General features: G+C 27.9%; 1 protein-coding gene across 8 annotated transcripts in view; it reads left to right on the top strand.

The window, feature by feature from the left end:
- The window catches only part of LOC111633392 (transcription initiation factor TFIID subunit 12-like), a 51,383-nt gene that overhangs the window by 21,782 nt on the left and 11,258 nt on the right, over positions 1 to 18,343 (top strand). For 4 of the 8 annotated variants that reach the window (XM_023377957.1, XM_023377956.1, XM_023377954.1 and 1 more), the window contains 4 exons: positions 7,152 to 7,278; positions 7,349 to 7,531; positions 12,398 to 12,475; positions 17,389 to 17,503. In XM_023377957.1, the coding sequence (XP_023233725.1) occupies positions 7,162 to 7,278; positions 7,349 to 7,531; positions 12,398 to 12,475; positions 17,389 to 17,503 (493 nt within the window). In that variant the 5' untranslated portion in view covers positions 7,152 to 7,161. Of the gene's footprint in view, positions 1 to 7,151; positions 7,279 to 7,348; positions 7,532 to 9,576; positions 9,742 to 9,811; positions 9,995 to 12,397; positions 12,476 to 17,388; positions 17,504 to 18,343 lie in introns of those variants that run through there. The other 4 variants (XM_023377962.1, XM_023377961.1, XM_023377953.1 and 1 more) reach the window with 3 other exon arrangements.

Raw genomic sequence — 18,343 nt, 5'->3', positions numbered from 1 at the left:
TGGAGGATGGATAGGGTGCTTATTGTACCTGTTGTTCTCTCCTGTACAGGTGTGATACCACACACACTACACAAAAGCCTGGGAACATTACAATTGAATAGAAATACATACATCACACTACAGAAGGCCACTATATTGAATACATGTCATATTGTTAGGAAATTCCTGAATACAGACACTGACACTGACACACTTATTTAATTAGTTTTGGTTGCTATGCCTTGACTCTGATCCGGCATAGTACACAGCCACCGGTTTAAACCGAGTATTACCCACTAAATCCAACACAATAATAATAATAATAATAATAATTAAATTGTGGATTGAGGCATATAAAATGAATGGAAGATGTTAGGCTCTTTTGGGGTTAGATCTCTAATCTATTTTATTCATTTTCATTCTAATTACAACAAAATAACAGTTTGTTGGTTACAATGGTCCAAACTGGACTCTGGTCATGTCTCGCTCAACTGACTGACCCTGAACAAAGACATCCTCGAATCTCACACCCACACATAGGTGTGACCTGATCGGAGCCTTGGTCATTATGTTTTGTTACATGTGCAAAAACAACTTACCTAGCACCTCCTTTTTTAAGAAGCAAAACTGGTTGAATTGGTTGTTTATGCAATATTATATTATAGTTATAGCAAATATTATAGTTCTTACGAGAAGGGTTGATTTGAAGCCATCTGGTTGAGAACTGAATGTGGGCCGATTGATGTGGAGGCTGTGGTGCCATATTCTTGGGTGGCATTTCTTCAATGGTGAATGATCTCTTGGATGACAGAGACTCAATATTCTGCTTGGCCAATCTTTCAACCTGATGCTCTAATTTTGGAGTGGGGCATAGTAGAATGAAAAAAATTTTCATGATAACAGTGAGGAGGTCATTCTCAGACCACGGTTGAGAAGATTGTCTCTATACGAGTTGGTTGATGTTAAATCACTGAGTCAATGTGAACGATAGGGTGGCAGAAAGATGTACAGGGTGATTCAAAAGTCACAGAAATTTTAAAAAAATTAATAACTCACTAACTATTTACAGTAAGATGATGTGGTTTTCACAGAGATCCTTAAAAAGAAATGGATTTATTTATATGTAATAAAAATTTTAGTACCAAAATAGTTACATTTCTTGCCATGGATGGACTTGATAAGATTATATAATTTCTGTAGTTGTTACTAGAGCTTACACTAAGAATATTTTTATTTTTTTATTCTTATTTTAACAAATTACAAATGCTTTCAGTTTCCTACAGCGTCACGTATGACAAGAAATGTAACTATTTTGGTACTAAAATTTTTATTACACACAAAAAAAATCCCACTTCTTTCTAAGGATTTCTGTGAAAACTGCATCATCTTACTGTAAATAGTTTGAGTTATTAATTTTTTAAAATTTTGGTGACTTTTGAATTACCCTGTACTTGATTCTGTGTTGGTCACAGAATCTTTTGAATTCATACAATCAGAAGATACTGGTTGTTTGGCTTCTTCAGTACATGGAGATCATTGTTACATGGTTGACTTGATGTTAAGATCCATATTCCAAGACCAATAAATGTAGTTGTGAGCTAGACTTCATGTACTGGATGCTGGAATGTCAACAATTTAAAAGTTTAAGTATCTTACATTGTACTACTGTGGGAATGATAATGCATTCATTGTAGAACAGACATTTTTTTTGATGCTGAGTCCATCATGTTGACAGTAGAATTGTTGAATTTGAGCCTAGTCCAAGGACTCTTCAAGTTTGTCAACTTTTGGCCACTTTGGAGTAATATATTACTCAAATCTTTTAGTTTACTCACACAGTTTGTCAAAAGTTACTGGAAAGTTGAGATGGAATGACTGTAAGATCCATCCTGGCTTCGATGGTTGCCATGACCATTTATTCATCTCTTAATGGTTGAGCAGAAATGAGGCATGATAAAGCATCTGCTTGTCTAAATTTGGTAGTTTTCCAATATTTGATCTTGAAATTGTATCCAAAAAGAGTCGTTGCCCAGCACTGCAAATGATTGACTGTGTATCAGAATACCTTTCTTGTTGCTGAAGATGGCAAGGCGAGGTTTGTGGTCCATGAGAAGAATGAAGGATCATTCATAAATCATCTTGTGGAATGCAAAGATAAGTGTAAGACCTTCTTTTTTGATTTGACTGTGGTTCTTCACTGGAGTGAGCATTCATGAAGGGTGGGAAATAGTCTTGATTGTTCAATTGGGCAGGTACTGTTGGACAATGGCACCAAGCTCCAGGCTTGATACATCAGCTGTGACAATGATGTTGAGTGTTGGATCATAGTAAGTGAGGAGTAAATCTGACTTTAGAATGTCTTTGATGCATTGGAGGCCTGTTGGCATTTGTTTGATCGCTACCACTTCTGGTCTTTCTGTAGTAATTCATCCAATGGATGGCATGTTATGAACAAAAGTTTGGTAGTGGTTTACCATACTGAGGAATCAGCAAAGTATGCATAGCTCTATCATAGCAATTTGCAAAGATCAAACATTTCTTGCAAAAAGTTGACTGAGTTGAGTAGTAGTTTCCTTGTAATTGAAATCTGTAAACACTTCTGCATACAATATTTATTGTACTTGCTAAAGGCGAATGCAGAAAGTTTAGTCATAGGAAACTTGACTTTCTCCTGGTTGGCAATCTTAGGTGCCATGCACTTCAAGGCAAACTCAAATCAACTTACCCGCTCGTTGAATTTTGAGCCATTTTCTTTGTTGCATTGGAATTCTGGTAACTAAGGGAGTGTTCCAAGGATGAAGGTGTGTGTGCAATAGAACGAATATCATTGTTAAGTTTAAATAAAGCTGCCTTTCAACAATGTTCAGCCTCTTGTCATCGGTGAGACACTTCTTGTTGTTCTGCAAGTAAAGATTTTATGAATGATTTAACTGATTCCAGGTCCATCACCATATCCTTAATCCTTGTTGCCATTGTTAGAATCTTTTGGGGTTAGATCTCTAATCTATTTATTCACTTTCAGTCTAATTACAATGAGATAAAAGTTTGAAGGTTACACTGGTCCAGACTGGACTTCAGATGGGGATGAATTTGTTCAGGGTCATGTTCTGCTCAACTGACTAACCCTGAACAAAGACATCGTTGAATTTTGTGTTTACATGTAGGTGTAACCTGATTGGAGCCTGGTCATCAGGTTTTCATGTGTGCCAAAACAACCAATTCAACAGGAGAGAACTAGAGGTGAGGCACATGTATATATGTCGCACTTTGATGATATTTGATAATATAGGAAAAAATTGCTATGATAGATGAATATATCTGTAGCATGCAAAGGATTTTTTTGATTTATAACAAGACATCTGGTCAGTTTAAACAAAATAAAAGTTGTTTGAGGCATTTGTAATTGCAAGTCAAAATTGGCAGAAAATCCATATCATTGCATAATCATGCTTTCAAATTGACTTTCAAACACAGCCAACTTATAGGTTATTTGTAAGAAATTATTATTACTAACATAATTTAGTAATAATAATGATCTAAAATAGGCAGATGGCATGTAAAATTTTTGGACATCATTTTCTTGTATAAACTTGAAGAGCTAACTTTTGATATCTTGTAACACAAATTATTTTAGCAATTTTTGTAATACTGTATACAGTTGATTAGATTCACAGGCTTGAATAAACCAAATCCCAATACCATTTAAAAAATAGTTCTACAATTCTTGAATAAACTCATATGTAGGTTTATTCAAATCACAAATTTCACAAATCTAAAGATTACTGCAAACAACCTGATCAAAATTGTAAGTGTAAATTATTGCATCTCATTTCTTGCCATCTGTGTTATTTTCTTAGAACTATTTTTTGGTTTTCACTTTGATTCCTGAGACTATTCATACTAACACACTACTTTTAATAAAAATAAACCTACATACTTGAATAAATCCATACTCTAAATGGATAGACTCATATACCCAAAAAAGTAAGCTCATAGTGTATCTGTTCAAGTGTATATGATATATTTGATATTTTCTTTTAACTGTAAAATTTCATTTTTGTTTGTAATCTGCTGCTCAAATATTATGTCAGTTAGTAAATGAATCAATGAGGCCAAAGTAACTATTATGTTAGAAAATTACAGTATATTCCTAATTAGAGATATTTAATAATATAAGTAGATGGTCAGTAAATTTAATTAATAGTTCAGTTCTCTAAATTTGAATTAGTAAGCAACACAAATGATAAAAAGTTTACTATGAGTCTATATAATAAATTTAATTAATAAATCAATCACTATATTTTTATTATTCTAATAAACAATAAAATAACAATAATATCATAATAAAATATTCAAAAAATCAAAAATAATAATACAATTAATAATTTATGTATTCAGTTAAGTATTTTTATTTTAAATTTATGTATTGCTGAATATAATGTCAAACAAATAAGGCAGCAAGCATGCATGAAGATGAGAAATGACATAAAGGAAATAACGATACAAGTGAAATAGATACAAAGTGATGTCATATGCTAGTCATCACTCATTCCTCAGACATGTTGTCAAAAAAATGTCAAGATAAATTTGACATTTAATACAGTAAAGATGCTCCTGAAGTGATTCACAAAGTATAGGAATTTTGAAGATCTATAATGTGTAAGATGCAAGTGACTTGTATAGTGAGAAATATATAAAGAAATATTCTGTTTATAAGCTAATTTTGTTCTCCAAAAATTTAGGATGTTCAGAATAACATCCACTATTGGTGCTATTGAAATATTATAATTCCAAGGTAGTATGGTTGCTAGTAAATTGCAAGTAGTTCTTTTGACAATAGAAAATTTTAGTCATATGAAGGAATTGTATCGTAAAGTAACCATAAAAAAATAATAGTTCCAAACATCACAAATAAACTTGTATCTTATAATCAGTTACTGTGTGTAATACATAATACACTATAATAATGGCGTTTAGGTGTATTGAACTTCAAACTAATGTTTAATCTGCAATCTTGTGCCCTTCAAATGCAACATGGAAGAATCTGGTAGGGAATCCCTTTATTTTTTCATCTTATGATAGAATTTTGTTAGTGTATCTATTATATCATAATATCCAAAGATTTGAAGAGAAATTGGTCAGTTTGTTTGTTTTTATTTTGATTATGTGTTTTGGCTAAAATATTGTGCTTCAGACTTGAATTTTACATCTCTGAGTACATATAAAGGGTTGTTCAAATATGATGTCACCAATTATAAGTCTTTTTTTGACTATCTACCTCCCCTTTTCTGGCACATTTTGTCACCAATTTTTAGACTACCCCCTATGTTGATGCCACACTTGATAATAAAATTAAGCATTTCTGTAAAACAAATCTAAATATATTTATTCATATTTCCTGTCAAGACGAGGCGTCTTTTAAAAATAGGCCAAAAAAATGAAATTCAGTAATTTACAACAGAAATGTGATGATATTGAAAACTAAGTAATTCTTCATCAATAGCAACAGTTTAATCTGTACAGATACAGATGAAGATATCACTGAGAGATATACAATATGTAACATATAAATTGTATATTTTTCACTGGTATCTTCATCTGTATCTTTATACAGTAGGTTAAATTGCTGCAATTGCATAAACATCATGAAACCCAATAAATTTGTAAAGTCAAACAACCATTGGATTACATTGGGGTACTTTTCCATGATTGTATTTAATTAATTACTAAATTATTTAGTAATTATTAATTAATTAATTAAATATAATCATAGAAAAGTAGCTCAATGTAATCTGGTGGTTGTTTGGCTTTGCTGCAATTACCTTTTCATATTAAAAGTTTTACTAAATCAGTTCCAACAGAATGCATTTAGTTTAACACTTCTACTAAAGTGCAACTATTTAAATCAGCATGGTCAACAATTGTTTGTTGACCTTGAAATTGATTTTGTAGATCAAAAACTGTCATCTGATTTGCCATACTTTCCTATGTAACTACATTAACAAAATTAATATATGTTTAGTACTTTTGGAATGGAAAGAGTGAAAGTGACTTTTGACTCACCCTTTTTAATACATTAATATATATATAATATTAATAGAATCACTTTTAAAAGATGGATGCTACTTAATTATGTTCTTTTAGTATATGATGTTTTGATTTCATTTAAATACATTCATTTTAAATCAGCTACAATTTTTTAAATACTTGATACTTTTAATTGCCTTCCATTGTATTTATATTTAAATTAAGAATTCTATCATTTCAAAAATACTTTAACTGGAAAAAATTATCTTGTATATTGAGTTAATTTTAAATATAAGATTTTTATAAGGTATTTGATAGATTGTTGACTATATCATATACACGTATAAAAGCCATTTCAAAAAAACATGATCATCTTTTATTGCATGTACATTCCTTGTTTAGATAAACCTTCAAATTATAAAAAAATTGTTAATAATAATAAAATTGAATTTTTTGTGATATTTATAATTACTGAAATATTATTCTGTTCAGATTTTAAATATTGTCTAGTTAAATTTTTTACGAGAATATTTCTTGTTAGCTAAAGTTAAAAAACATATTTTTTAAAATTAGATATTGAATTACTTTATTTAAATTTAGATAAAGTATAGTTATAAGTGCCATTACAAATTTAATTTAATAATATAAAAAGTTGTTGAAATATAATTCTGTGTTGATCAGTGTATAACTGATTAGTATCAAAGTTCTGACGATTGATTCAACTGATTTCTTATGCTACAGGTGGATTCTCAGAATCTATTCTTCAGTTTAATTAATTACTGAAGATAAATATAAATTCTTTAATAATGGAATTAACAGATGTTTATTGCAATTTTTGGTAATATAAAGAAAGTAATGAACTTACCTTTTCTTACCTTTTTATTGTTTATAAACACTTTAAGAGCAGCTTCACAAAAGTATTATCTGATTAATAAAACAAATAGATAATACAAGATTTTTAAGGCACTATAATGCATTTTAACTCTAAAAATATAAAAAATTTATTTTAAATTAAATCATTATTCTTGAAATTTAAAATACAATGTTAGATAAATTTAGCTAATCAAGATACATATCTTTTAGTCAGTTATACATATTAACTTGAAGTAATAAACAAAATAAATTTAAGCTCAATTTTTCTGCAGATAATTAATAATGTCAGTAGTAACATCATCATCTGCTGTTGTAGCGTCGTCAGCAGCTGCTGTAGTAGCAGTCTCGTCTGTGGTGGCTTCAGCAGTAAATATGACACTAACACCTGCAGTAAGTACGGTAAGATATAAAACTGTAAAGTTAAATTAATTTTAGTTCTGTTGTAAAATTATTTAAACTTATTTAATAGACTATAGCTCAACCTGCACCTGCAGTTCCTGGAACCATAACTTTAGCAGCTGTCAATGCCATTCCATCTCCTATTAGTACACCCACAACTGTTACCTCTGTCAATCCTGCAAACATGACTGCTATTGTTAAAGCAGTTACTGGAGGCACTGAAAGATTATCAACTATTTCAGATGGAACACAAGTAGGTTTTGTCCTGTATTAAAGTTAGTATTAAATGCTTATAGCATAAGAAATATTAAATTGAATCCATGGCATACAAAAATTTCTGTAATAATAAGTTTTAAAAATTAGAGACACATTACATATCTTTTAATTTAATTTAGTAAATATTCTTAGTGATGATTTAAATTCATCTGAAGGTTCAATAGTGAAATTAAGAAAATGGCTATTTCTGATTTCAGTATTAAACTAGAAGTGATTTTGTTAATATTTCATGTAAATCATTAGTTGTAAAGTTTCTCTGACTTAATCAAGTTGCAGTCACTTGAGTTTATCAATGAGTATATTAATAGTATGCTCATTGATATTATTGATTTTGGTAAGTTAAACAAGATGATATTTTATAAAGTTTACAGATTTAATAATGTAACAATTCAAATAATAAATTATATAAATTTTACATCTTTAACTATAGTTTTTCAAATATATTTAATAGTTTTATAACTAATGGTGTTATTAATTTTTCTACCATAGAATAAAAACTTATTGCTATTTAAACATAATTCTAATTAGAAATATTCTGATTTATTAAAATTCATATTTCTTGTAAATATTTCCATTAGGAGTATTCATGATAAGCAGCATTTCTCACTGAATTAACTCTTACAGCTTTCTTAAAAATCACAAAAGTGTTAATTTTTTCAGTTTCATATTCATTAGTACAATTTTTATTGTAAAAACAAATGTCTTAATGGAAAACTGTCTTGGAGCAGTATTTACTGATTGTTAAAATCTGTCAAGAGGTGGAATGGTCATCACATTTGTAACTTCCAAAACTAGCATAAAGTAATTCTCTTAAAAAAAAGAAAAATGTCAATTAATAAAGTAGTTTAACAAAGATGAAATGAGAATTGCAATTCTTTGTTGACCAACAATCTCAAAAAATTAAGATATGTTTTTTCATATTTCTAAAGCTGCAGTCACACCTAGCAATTTTCAGCTGTGCAGGCAACTGCGACAACTATTCTCAATAACTAGTAAACCCCTCCAAAACCAACGAGACTGCAACCACAATCTGAAACAAAAAGTTTGTTATACTTGTGCCAGTTGCAAATGTACATCCAATCAGCAAATGTTTTTCTGCAAAGTTATATGGTGGCAACTTTAAAAATACTTCATCATCATGGTAGAAACTGATAGGACTGGTATAGCTTTTATAGAATTGAGATTGATTGAGCTTATTCAGACTGACAAATGCTTGTGGAATTACAATTCCACATGCATTTGTCAGTTTTTAATTCTTCATTTTATTGAAGAAAAGATAAAAGAGCACATGTATGACATGAGGTAAGGAAAGGTTTCTGCAGTGATTATAAGTATCATTTTTAGATTTCTAAACATAAAAAGTTAATTGGTTTTAAAAATATGACACTTCTGTGTTGCGGCGTTATTGACAGCGATTTGTTAAATTTCAGACGTGCTCGCTAGTACTTTCAACAGTTTAAAGTTAAAAAACATATTTTTTAAAATTAGATATTGAATTACTTTATTTAAATTTAGATAAAGTATAGTTATAAGTGCCATTACAAATTTAATTTAATAATATAAAAAGTTGTTGAAATATAATTCTGTGTTGATCAGTGTATAACTGATTAGTATCAAAGTTCTGACGATTGATTCAACTGATTTCTTATGCTACAGGTGGATTCTCAGAATCTATTCTTCAGTTTAATTAATTACTGAAGATAAATATAAATTCTTTAATAATGGAATTAACAGATGTTTATTGCAATTTTTGGTAATATAAAGAAAGTAATGAACTTACCTTTTCTTACCTTTTTATTGTTTATAAACACTTTTAGAGCAGCTTCACAAAAGTATTATCTGATTAATAAAACAAATAGATAATACAAGATTTTTAAGGCACTATAATGCATTTTAACTCTAAAAATATAAAAAATTTATTTTAAATTAAATCATTATTCTTGAAATTTAAAATACAATGTTAGATAAATTTAGCTAATCAAGATACATATCTTTTAGTCAGTTATACATATTAACTTGAAGTAATAAACAAAATAAATTTAAGCTCAATTTTTCTGCAGATAATTAATAATGTCAGTAGTAACATCATCATCTGCTGTTGTAGCGTCGTCAGCAGCTGCTGTAGTAGCAGTCTCGTCTGTGGTGGCTTCAGCAGTAAATATGACACTAACACCTGCAGTAAGTACGGTAAGATATAAAACTGTAAAGTTAAATTAATTTTAGTTCTGTTGTAAAATTATTTAAACTTATTTAATAGACTATAGCTCAACCTGCACCTGCAGTTCCTGGAACCATAACTTTAGCAGCTGTCAATGCCATTCCATCTCCTATTAGTACACCCACAACTGTTACCTCTGTCAATCCTGCAAACATGACTGCTATTGTTAAAGCAGTTACTGGAGGCACTGAAAGATTATCAACTATTTCAGATGGAACACAAGTAGGTTTTGTCCTGTATTAAAGTTAGTATTAAATGCTTATAGCATAAGAAATATTAAATTGAATCCATGGCATACAAAAATTTCTGTAATAATAAGTTTTAAAAATTAGAGACACATTACATATCTTTTAATTTAATTTAGTAAATATTCTTAGTGATGATTTAAATTCATCTGAAGGTTCAATAGTGAAATTAAGAAAATGGCTATTTCTGATTTCAGTATTAAACTAGAAGTGATTTTGTTAATATTTCATGTAAATCATTAGTTGTAAAGTTTCTCTGACTTAATCAAGTTGCAGTCACTTGAGTTTATCAATGAGTATATTAATAGTATGCTCATTGATATTATTGATTTTGGTAAGTTAAACAAGATGATATTTTATAAAGTTTACAGATTTAATAATGTAACAATTCAAATAATAAATTATATAAATTTTACATCTTTAACTATAGTTTTTCAAATATATTTAATAGTTTTATAACTAATGGTGTTATTAATTTTTCTACCATAGAATAAAAACTTATTGCTATTTAAACATAATTCTAATTAGAAATATTCTGATTTATTAAAATTCATATTTCTTGTAAATATTTCCATTAGGAGTATTCATGATAAGCAGCATTTCTCACTGAATTAACTCTTANATAAAATTGTGTTCTGATTTTATTCCATTACTATGCACGGCACCATCAATCAATATTTATATGTTTCGGGGAATTCAAGTTATTACAGCAGGTTTCTTTAAAAAAATATTTATTTATTCAATTTTATTAATTTGTTCTATATTCCAACCACGCGCATTACGTAATTTGGAAAGTCTGTTAAAAGCTGTCAATTCGAAAACAGAGGTATTCGATTTCGCCTGAAGACGACGGTTGTAAACTGTTGAAAGTACTAGCGAGCACGTTTGAAATTTAACAAATCGCTGTCAATAATGCCGCAACACGGAAGTGTCATATTTTTAATTTCTAAATGCTGGCGTGAAGTGAACTACATTTTCATTAATTGGTTTTAGTTTAGTAATAACAATATTATTTTAAATATAGCTAAAGAACTAAGTAAAAAGTACTAAGTAAAAGTACTTTGCATTAAGGAAAAAGTTCAAGATAGCAGCCAAAGTGTGTGTTTGTTTATTATAAGGTCATGTGTTTTTTCCACATTGCAATGCCAATGAATAAAGTGATTGCAACAAGACATGCAACTTACACTTGTTGCAGTTGCCCGTGTGGCTGGAAATCATTAGTTGTAGCTACTGCTTAAGTATCACACATTAGGTTTACATACTGTGTACATCAGATCTTTCATTCAAATATCTCTCTCTTACACTAATTAAGATCTAAATATCTTTTAAGACTAAATGCACAGCATTTAATCTTAAGAGATATTTAGATCTTAATTAGTGTAAGAGATAGATATTTAGATAAGTTTAGTTGTAAAGTTCAGAATTTAGAATTACAGATTTGATTGCTATGTTTAATGTTTTAAAATTTATAACAACACACACAAAAGAAAATCTCATATAAATAAATTGTTTTCTAATAGCACTTTAAAAGTATTGTATCAGTTATGTGCACATTTAATAAATAAAAAGTATATTTTAATACAGTCGACCACCCCTATAACACTGTTAATTATTCCGTTTTATATGAATTCCATGTTGTACGAGTCACTTAGATTTTACAAATACGTGAGCCGTTCACAGCCTGGCACACGTATTTGTAAAATCTAAGTGACTCGTACAACATGGAATTCATATAAAACGGAATAATCAACAGTGTTATAGGGGGGTTGACTGTAACTTAACATTATTCATATTTTATACAATTAACATTTTTAATGTTATTTTAAATACAGCATAGAAAATGTGCATTCATAAAATAATTTTACTAATTTTTTAAAAAATTAGTCTTATTCATTTCATTCTATGTTATAGAATATGCAATTTTTGAAGATGAATGTGACAGTTAAAAAATATATAAAAATTAATAGAAGTTTTTATTTCTGTGATTTGTAGATTTTAAATTATGCTAAAGTTGTGATAATGTATAAATGAAATCATTAAATAAATAGTGAACGTTTTTAATAATTTGAAGAAAAAACACATTTTGTATTTTTATCATTATTTTTACCTTAAAGATGAAAACCTAAAAATTATTTTTACATACAATAATTTCATTTTATTTAAATGACTAACAATGTAAGATAATGATTAATAATTATATTTTTTTAATTAATTGTAACATTTGTAAATTTTGATTTTTGAAGATTTTTTTCAAACTATTCTTAAATAATAATATAATAAAATATTTTAATTATTATATTTCTTATTTGTAAGTATAATAATATATTATAGATGAAAAAGTAATTTTTAAAAGTAAATATATTAATTTTTATTTTTAAAGGTATTAAATAGACAACGTCTACAAGATTTAGTTAGGGAGGTAGATCCAAATGAACAACTTGATGATGATGTGGAGGAGGTATGATTCAGTTTCACTATTATTATTCAAAAATAAATAAAAATTATTTGAAAGTAATAATACAGTAGCTTCATAACTATACTGGGTAAATGTGAAATAATTTCAAATAATCAAATTTCAATCTGCTGTTTATACAAAGTAACATAAAAACTTAATGTTTTATTTATGTATGTATGTATTTATTTATTTCTGGATTAACCAGAACATCAATGCCTAAAATGATGATGGAAATAAGAAAGAGCTGTTAACAACTATGCAACAGAAAAAGATTCTTTTAGAAAAACATCAAATAAAAAAGTAAATTCCTCTAAAAATAAAAGTGAATCCTTTTCTGTTGCATAGTTTTTAATAGCTCTTTATTATCAGCATTATTATTATAGGCATGAATGTTACTGGTTAATCTAGCATGAAATAATCAAGTAGTTATTGTGATGTATTAATATCAAAAACAACACTTTAAAAAGCTTTCTATTTGTCATACTAACATATTGGAATAATAATGTAATGGAAAAGAATTTAATATGAATGAAAATTTTAATCTTTATTCAATAAAATTGGAACTAATATGGAAATCTAATATGGAACTTTACATATTAATGTAAATTAAAAGAGATAAGATATAAAAAAAACATGTATGCTTTATATTGCATTTTTTATTAAAAACATATACTAAATATTTGTTTTAATTAACCATATACTGTTTAGTTCTAATCGTTGAAATTGGGTAATAATTTTATCTGTACTAATTACTATTTTATTCTATTGGTAATTTGGAACTTACATCAAAATAAAAAAATGAATGTAGAAGTAAAACTTTAGTACATTTTATTAATTTCATTAACTCTTGATTTTAAATTAAAAAGATAGTTGAAAATCATTCTATAATGGTCATTTTTCATCCACTTACTTAAATAGGAAATCATATTTTTCTTGAAAACTGAATTATTAGTTTATAGTATTTATTGAAAAACTTTAGTTATAATATTTGACTATATTATTACTAAAATAATTTTCAAGTACTAACTAGCTGGTAAATCTAGCTAAACAGTATTTAAGACAAAAAATATTTTTAATGGATTTAAATTTAATAAATTAAAAATATATTTGTTGTTACTTCAAACATTTGCAAGTAATATAATTTTATACTTTTGTTTTATTTTATATGGGTATTACTTGATTAATGTGGGATTTGATTAACACACAAAATTAATTGCGGCAGTTCTTTTATATATATGGCAGACGTTTTAATTAATGCAGCTTTAATAGCAGTCTTTACTTAACATAGATATATTTATCTTGGCAAATAAGTTGCTGGTGAATTTGCTATTTTCATGCTAAGGGCAATTTCAGATATACATATGTAGTTTAATTATAATAGTTGTGAAATTTAACACATTATTGTTAATGTGATGTTGTATTCTTTGTTTAGAAGCTTATTTTAAAACTTCACATTTTGTTTGTGTAAAATCAAATTGAAATGCTTTCAGGCATATTATATATGCTTTTTAAGTTTCATAAAAGATATAATATTATAAATAGTAAAAAAAAATATTCAGTGTATGAGGAAGATGCTTCTAAACTTCAAACATATCAAATGTGGTTTTGATAACTTTCAGGAAATCTTGAACTAAAGGATACAAAATGTATAGCCCAAAAGCTGTTGATGAAAAGAAATTTCAAGAAGAAATTGTTAAAAATCGACAAATAAAAACTATATATAATAAACATCCTAAAGCCCGATGAGTATATATATAAGCACAACCAACTAGTCTGATCATTCAGGCTAGTTGGTTGTGTTTATAGAATAACAATTCATGAACTTGCAACAAATCTTAGTATAGCATTGACATGATTGTATTCTGCATGCATTAAGTGAAAAAACAAATTAAATCAAGTATAATTCTGTAAGACAAAGATAGGCAGCTCTAAGGTTTTGTTTTATTTTAAAATTAGTTACACATTTTTATCATAGAGAACTTTTCTGACAGATGAAAAAATTATAATAAAAATATTTGTTATTAACTGAAAATTTGTTCTAGTGGGTTGTGATTGTGATGTATTGTTGTATTTGATTAACATGATTTTGATATATGCAGTAGCATTGAGGGATTAATCAATTGCATCAATGAAGGGATACCTCAAAAAGTTCAAATAGACATTTAAAATTTAAATAAAAGTTTTTCAGTTTTAATTAATACCTGAAGAGGTTCATTATTAAAGTTAGAGAGTATGCTTTCTCTTTCCTAACAAACAGAATTAGAGTTAATTTTCATTAGTAATCAATCATAAATTTATTTCTTTGTATTACCAAACCAATTTCAATTTATTGATATTTTAACTTACAATTTACACTGGATGGGCATGAAGCATAACAAAGTGAAGAGAGCTAGTGATTAAATGTGAGTGTACATAAACTCGTGAAGCAAGTTAAACATTTTTATGTTAGCTGATGAGAGTACACAACAGAAAGGATGAATTGGCAAGTGCAAGCCAATGAAAGCAACATTTTCTTCTTGACTCACAGCAGGAAAAAATGGTATCCAATAATTAAAAAGATCCATATTGAAAATAATACTGGTATATAATTAAATTTTGATAAACCTACACAACACACTAAACAAAAAGAAGAATGTTAATGCAGGCAACTGTAATATATATTGAACTTTTTAAAATACCATGTATTGGTAAAAGTGCAAAACTACAATGCTTACCACCAATTACAGTGTGAATGATATTTACTTCTTTCTTTTCACTTTTATGCCCTTTGCATCTAGTGTAAAATAAAAATTATATGGAATTATATTTACTCTGAGTTAACAAGAAGATAGAAATATTTAAAATTATATTTAAATAAATCATTATACTGTAGATAAAATTAAGAGAAAAAATGATTACACAAATGTTTTATCTATATATATAAAAATGAATGTGTATGTGTGTCTGTCCTTCATGCATTACCACACTGTTTATCCGATTGCCGTGAAACTTTGGGAAGTTGTTTAATATACTCCTGTGAAGGTTTCTGGCATAGTACGATTGCCATGAAACTTTGGAAAGTTTTTTAATACACTCCCACAAAGGTTTCTGGCATAGTACATTTATCCTATGATAGATGGCGCGTGTGTATACGAGCACTGTGTGTTCGATCGATTTCAAATTGTGAAGACCATTTCCCCCTCCAAAAAATATCTCTATATATGCATTTGTTATTTACAATATTTGTAATAATTTTTGTTTAATCACTTTATTTCAACTTTTTTTTTTACTAATTATGTATTTGCTTGAACTTTGTTAAAACCTTAACTGTATCCCAAACAACAATCGAAGTTGTAGGAGGAAATTCGCCTATTTTACCGATCTAGGTATCCTCCTTTTCCAAATTTTAATATCAACTCAAAATAATTTAAAAAGACAAATTACAATAAAACGGTTTATTATCCAACTATCAGAAATTTCACAACATACCAAGGAAGAGAGGAAGGAGCAATTAAATAATTAAAATTATAAAGGATTAAAATATATATATATAAATATGGGGAATATCGCACTTCTGACAATTGCTGCAAGTGTGTAGGCTAAATTTGGAGAATCCGTGCTACTCGCATAGACCAGCTCACGCGTCGGAAAACCGATTTATTCGTGTACGCATCAGACGGAAAAACAAAATATATCGTGTATCCACAAGCACTTCAATAAATAAATAGAATTGAAATGACACTGAAATGTTTTCCTGATGAAAATGAATAATAATATAATAATAATAAGTTTCAATAAAAATGATAAAATGCAAATTGAATTTTATCATAATGAGTTTGCTTGAATTTCGTTTCTTCTGAGATCGCAGCAATGTGCGACGGGTAAGCTAGTTGAATATAGAATATCTTACTAATGATAACTTTTAATTTTAAAAAGTCTTGAGTATACAAATCTTTATCAGAATTACCTATGAAATAGGTTGGTTCACTTTAATATAAGTGAACCAACATATAAAAATCTGAAAAATTTTATTAATACAAAATATAATGATTTATAGTTATTTTATAGCAGTTAATTTTAATAGAGAATAATTTGCTAATTGATAGAATAAATAAAATTTCTCTTTTGTTTATATCATCATTAAAAGCAAAAGTATTTCTAGTTGTCATGTCACTCTAAATTGAATTAAAGCTAATTCTTTTATTAAAATATAATGTTTTGCATATTTTTTTATAGTTATATTTAATACAGTAGAGTCTCGAAAACTTGGCACTCGATAACCCGGCAGTCCAGATAACTCGGCCACACCCTGGCAGTGCAAAAAAATCCTTAGTTAATTAATTTTCATTATAGACAGCTTTATGCCTCATAAAGTATTTTTCTGAGGTCTGTCTTATCAGGTAAATTACTGTACACAGTGTATTCATTAATTTTCATTTTCATGTAGTAAAGGCTCTGTGCCTTCATAAAGGACGTACTTTTCCTTTGTTTAAGGGTATTTGGGCAGTTTATTCTCTGTTGTATTCTCAAGTAAACAATACATACAAGTACAGAACAGTATTTTCTGAGGAAACACTCATACTTATTTTTTTTATCCCCCCTCATTCCTGATAACCCAGCATTTTCACAAACTCGGCCACCCTTCGGTCCACATTAGGCCGAGTTTTCGAGACTCTACTGTATTAACTTTTGGAGAATTAATAAATGTTAAATTTTTATTATTGTTAAAAAATCCCATTTTAAGTTTTCTAGTTTCGTTGTTATATTATGTTATAAAACAGTGAAGCTAGCCTAGCATTTAATAACATTTAATAGCTTTTTAAAATGTTTTCTTAAATATTTAATGAATTATATACATTTTGTATTTTATATATTTGAATCATATATAGTTTTTTAATGAAAGTTTTTCATTAAACTTATTGCTTTAATGAATATAGTTACTTTTACAAATTGCTGATGATTTCATCGAAAATGTTGTTACTACCTCTTGTCTCCTGGCTAAACATCGTAAATCTAATACATTAGAAGTTAAGGATGTCCAGTTAAGTTTAGGTAAGACTATTTAATTTTCCAAGCCAAATTTAAATACAGGTATACCTCGCCTTACGTCGGTAATTGGTTCCAGGAAAGCGACGTAAGTCGAAAAACAACGTAAGTCAAATTTACTTGTCTCCAAATCTACTTGTCACTAGACTAAACCATAAATTACCATTCCCGGTTCTATATTTTATTTATTAAGCTTACAAACAATTTTATTAAATTTTAGTTTTTAATATAGTACAAAAAAAGTAATCTAAATTTACGAATGCATGTATTGTAAATACAGTACATACTTGTAAATGTATATATTTTAATGTGATTTTATGTGCTTTAAACGCTTTTCTAGTGATATTACGACTTCAATATTTGTGGCGGACAGACGTAAAGTCAAATAAAATGACTTAAACTTGATTTTTATTTTTCCATATACTTTTTTGACAAACGACGTATAATCGGGAACGACGTAACTCGAAACGACGTAAGTCGAGGTATACCTGTATTCATACTTGAAAGTTTTAAGCTTTCAAGTCAACAGAGATAGCTTAATATTGCTGTTTAAGTTATATTATTGTTAATAGCATAGTTTTTAAATTAGTTCAGTGAGAATATTATAAAGAAATCTTTGATTAGATGGCATTAAATATTGAATTATAAACTCAAAAAAACACAACACCTTAATTTGCTGAGAAAACTTTTAATGAAAAGCTAACGTTTTCAGCCAACTCTATTGGCCATCATCAGGCTAAGCTTTTTCGAATACGAAGAAAATAGAACAAAAATTTTTAAATACAAAAAACAAAATAACGAACGAAATATATATATATATATAAATGTATAAATAAAATAAATAAA

Source organism: Centruroides sculpturatus, unplaced genomic scaffold (genome assembly GCF_000671375.1).
Source record: "Centruroides sculpturatus isolate CEXI.00-Female unplaced genomic scaffold, Cexi_2.0 scaffold677, whole genome shotgun sequence".
Lineage (NCBI taxonomy): Eukaryota > Metazoa > Arthropoda > Arachnida > Scorpiones > Buthidae > Centruroides > Centruroides sculpturatus.
The sequence above is the reverse complement of the archived record's forward strand: the minus strand, read 5'-3'. Positions and strand labels throughout refer to the sequence as shown.